We start from the raw sequence: 4,956 nt of genomic DNA on the forward strand, positions 1-4,956 counted from the left end.
AGTTAAGTATACCAAGGAATAATTAGGCTGCAAAACACTCATAAGGTTTTAAAAAGGGGGAGGAGGGAGGCTCTGGGTCTCACTCTTGATTTTGGCTCAGGTCTTGATCTCAACAGTTCATGAGATCAATCCCCACATCAGGCTCTGTGCTGACAGCATAGAGCCTACTTGGGATTTTGTCTCTCCTTCTCTCTCTGCCCTCCCTGCCATTTGTGTACTTTCGCTCTCAAAATAAATAAAATGAGAGAGAGAGGGAGGGAGGGAGGGAGACCGTGTACATCTCAGTATTTGCACTTTCCCACCTGGATCAGGTAGATGGGAAAAATGCCCACTCCACCCCAACCTGCCTGGCCCCATCTCGTCCCATCCCAGAGATCCTCAGAAGATGTAACATACCAAGGCGAATTCACATTCCAGAAGCATTCACACAGGAAGACATTCTATTTGTTAACAAAACCCATTCAATAGATAACTAAACCATTCATCTTTAGGTCTGTGAAACTGGGATGACACATAGGGCACATTTCTTATTTTTATTTCAACATTTAAAATATTCACAGATGGAGTATTATATTCATTGACATCTCCATGGAAGATGTACCGAACAAAGCATACAGGTTATTCCACAATTACAAAATTACATATTTGTGACTGTGTGAATGTTTACCCCTAGACTTTATCCAGAAAATACCGCTTAAAAAAAAAAAAAAAAAACTAAGTTTTTTCACTGGATTAACTTCTATAAAAAGTAAATAGCGGAGATTTTGAGGAGATACCTAAATATTAGCCAGTGCTTTTTCAAATTTTCAAACTTTTATAATGCTCTTCTGACATAACTCTGTCAGGAACACTTAAGTGACACCCAATTCTTTCTCTTTTCCCCTTAGCAGCCAAGCCAGGATGTACATACTTTTTTTCCTAAGTCTTTTTTTCCTATGTAGAAATAGGCACATCATCACAGCAACTTGACTAGCTAATGAGGTAGGAGTATTCTTCAAAAGCATTTATGAAGCAAAAGAGAATAATCTAATTATTACGAGTTTTTCTTTTTTAGTGGTTGTTCTTTAAAACGCCAAGGGCATTGGAAATCGGTCAAATGCTACTTATACTTTAAAATACAAAGAGGGAAAACCCCATTAGAAACACCCTGCTACAGCTACACTCGGATCTGGCATTAATTAAATCCATTCTGGCACCGCAAAGTAAGAAACTGCTGCCTCAAAATGCCAAGCCTTCTTCCTGGAAGAAATCTGACCAGGAAGGAAGTTTAAACAGAAAATATTAGTCCCTTATCTTCTCTTTTCAGTATAGCTAATTGGTCTCTTCTTTTAAACCTAGTTCTCATTGTTTCCTGCGCCCAAAAAAAGACAATTTCTCTGTACTGCATATCCAGTAAGATTTAAATGAATTTAGCAGTCAACCTATAAAATTCTGCCAGGGAAACTCTCCTTACATGAAGGTTTTAATGACATAATGATATACAGCTAGAAATTGCCTAGATAGATGTCAACACCACCTCTGTATTAGCAGATTGCTTCAAAATGCACACACACCCTGAATTCATATATACCTGGGAAATCTACGCGTTATTCCTTCTGCAACTATACCAAAATCAAAATTCTGTTTCTAACTATCCTTTCTGTATACATAGTAAGGAATACTTTCCAAATTCACCCAATTGAGTTAACAGAACACATTTATATTCCCAAATAAGGGGAAAGCTATCAATCAAGTATGATTTGTCTAAAACACCATTTTGAACATTTTTGGTACCTACTATTTGGAGGCTAAAATACCAGAAGAGAGGATTTATTTCCCCAATTATGCACCTATTAGGGTTACTGCTAAAAGCACTACAATAACCATCTAAAAAATGTAAAAACATACTTAAAACAGAACAGCTGCCAGAAAAAAATTTAGTAACTGTATGTGTCCTGGCAGCGAGTTTCAAAATCAAGTCCTTGACAATTCTACTATAAAGCGTTTTAGATGCAGTAATCAAACTTGGTATAATAGTGCAACTCTCTGATATGGCAGTAAACCGTTTAAAATTAGCTACCAAAAATACCTAATTTGTTAACAAGAATTTTTACAGGTCTTTAAACATTTCTTTTACTAGTCCATTTAGAACTGTGTCCTATCAATGTGATCAAAATATGCGTTATCACTTAGTGTGAAGAGAATTCCTTCCCCTTCACTGCCACCTTCTCCAATTTCAGTTCTAGTTCCTTTACATTCTTTTGCGAAGGCACACCGTGCCCTATTTATTGCTACAAAGCTCCTGAAAACTGTGCCTCAGTCTAGGTCTGCTTCACCACTATGGCTCAGCGAAAATCACTTCAGAGTACTTGGTAACACTTAGTAACAGTAAGTCTAGAATACTACTGGTCCAGGAGATAAAACTGCAAAAAGAACCAAGCCTACTAAGAAAAGGGCAATAAGAATATGCTCGATCTACTCTTTCCTCCAAACTCGACCCCATGTCTATGACAGTAACGCTCAGTGAGATCTCTGGTTCTATATAATCCATTCTCCATGTTACAAAATAAAATGTTAGGCCAATAAGCTTTCACAATTTTTATTAAATCCTAATCTAATATAACAGTATCTGATTTTATAGACATCATCCCACGGTGAACATGTTTAATAAGTGAAAGCAAATCAGACATCTAAGTCATTATTCTCTGCAGACTAAGCAATAAGGTAACTACACAAAACACTACAGGTAACAACATACACTTACTTGTTCAGTTTTCATACAAGCCATGTTTTTTTTATCAAACTAGATCTCCTAATATTTAATACAGTAGAATTAGTGATTGTAGCTCTCATATAATATTTTAATTACAAGTACCTTATTGAGATAACTAACATTTTGACAGTTTCACTGACTTTCCAAATTAGTATAATATATTGAAGAAAAAGAGCGAAACGTGAAATGAAAACTGAACATGACAAGTTAAGTTACTAAGGGCAAATGAAATAAAAGAAGGGGAAAGTGAAGTATCACTGGGGTGGAAAAATACAACAAGTCTAGACATTGGGCTGGAAGAAAACAGATCAACTATGGATTTCACAAGTCAGAGTTTATAAATTCAATGCAGTACAAGTCCTTTTGAATGTAAAAGCCAAGTTGAAACTAACAGATCTATAAACTGTTACTTTTGGCCTTAAACAGTACCAACTCTTTTGATCAAAAAAGGCCACAACAGTTAAGATTGTTATTACTTGATTTTATTTTACACTAGGTGGCGGGCACAAAGCAATCCTCCTTAATAAAGTTGACAATTAGCTTCACTCAGAACATCTTTAATAATGCACATTAAAAAAAAAAAAAGTATTCATCTTACAAATTGTTCTGCAATCCAAATATACAATAGCTTGGAAAACAACATTTAGAAAACAAAAGCCAATGTAAAAAGACAGATTAAAACAACTAGAACAGTACAGGTTTTATATGGCTCTGATTTTACAGTTTTCTTACTGCATCATCAATGTCAGAAATCTGTTCCTTCAGCTGGCTCCATTGCTCAGGATTTAAAGAAATACCTAAAACAAAGTTTTAAAAATTAAAAGTTGAAACTCTATTTAAGCTTACTTCATGATTTTATTTCCAACTAAAATACTGCTTTATCAACAACTGTCACTTTGAATGGCACAATGAAACCATAGCAAGAGTCAAATCTCTTACTTTGTTAATTACAGATTCATCACAATTACCTGAACCAAGACCAGTTGCCTATCCAGTTTTACGTCCAACACTGTATCCTGCGCAATACTTACTAGACCCCGTGAGGACAAATGATGTGAAGATGTGTCTCACAAGCTAATCTGCTAGCTTGCAAGCTTGCAAACTAGCAGGCTAAGTGGCCAGGTCCAGATTTTGTATGTGACACGCCATCTCTATATCCAGTTGGTCCCAACATTTGCTCAAAATTTTTACAGGAACTCAAGGTGAATGACTCTGTGCTGCGTGCTTCCAGAAACCTTCATTTCACTTTGGAAAAATTCCTTGGGACGTGACCCACACAGGACTTCTCAGAAGGTACGTACGATTCTGCGATCAAGCTGTCAGGATTCCTATCACTGCCTCCCAATCACTAATGTCACCTTCAAAAACTGACATTACCTCTGAGCCTCAGTCTCCTCACCAGTAAAATAGTATTTACACCTCAAAGGGGGGTTGTGAACCAATACATTGGCCAATCTCAATAAAGAGCTTAGTGTATCACCGGCACATAAGTAAACACTTCAAATGTTACTTAATAACATGTCTTTCCTATCTAAGATCTGAAAGTATGAACAGAAAGTATTTAAACTTGGAACTTCCAAAGTTCTAATACTTGACCCATGTAAATAGAGAAATAAACTAGAACTGGAAGAACGAGTGTATTTCTAAGAAAAGTGCTGGGGGGCCATGAAACTGCAAGGAAGACAGAACAACAGGAGTCAACACCTTGGAAGGGCTTTAAGCTGATCACGTTGCTTTAGTAAACATTTGCAGAAACAAGAAATGTGGCACTGGCCACAATGAAATAACTGGAATGAGCCAGAAATGGTCTGAACAAGAAACTGTTAACGGGTATGAAAACAAAGGTTAGGTTTAGCAAACCAAAAAACTGCATGAAGCAAACAAGTGACAAACAAGCAGAGTAAAGATAAGGAGGCCTTTTTTGATTAGGATCTAAGTAACCTATCAACCTAAAGCAGCTACCTACCCAAATACAGGAATTTATGCTAGTCCACAAATGTTCTCTAGCTATAAATTTGGTGAAAAAACACAGTATGCTTTTCTATGAGGCTGATATGCTTGGGACTGGATGCAGTACAAACTGAAAGAGGACAAAGACCTCTCCCCCCTTTAGGAATATGCTTTAAGAGATGCACCAAAAAGAAAAACTGTAAACCAGAATTTTTCATCCCGAACTTTACAATTTCTCATAAGTGCCTACTATG

The 4,956-nt window shown here is 36.6% G+C and overlaps 1 protein-coding gene across 2 annotated transcripts in view; it reads right to left on the reverse strand.

The window, feature by feature from the left end:
- Positions 1–519: 519 nt before the first annotated feature.
- The window catches only part of SUB1 (SUB1 regulator of transcription), a 19,292-nt gene continuing 14,855 nt past the window's right edge, over positions 520–4,956 (reverse strand). For both annotated transcript variants that reach the window (XM_077755829.1, XM_077755828.1), the window contains one exon: positions 520–3,549. In XM_077755829.1, the coding sequence (XP_077611955.1) occupies positions 3,470–3,549 (80 nt within the window). In that variant the 3' untranslated portion in view covers positions 520–3,469. The remainder of the gene's footprint in view (positions 3,550–4,956) is intronic.

Source organism: Crocuta crocuta, unplaced genomic scaffold, assembly GCF_008692635.1.
Source record: "Crocuta crocuta isolate KB4526 unplaced genomic scaffold, BGI_CrCroc_1.0 scaffold222, whole genome shotgun sequence".
In the NCBI taxonomy this organism is placed as follows: domain Eukaryota; kingdom Metazoa; phylum Chordata; class Mammalia; order Carnivora; family Hyaenidae; genus Crocuta; species Crocuta crocuta.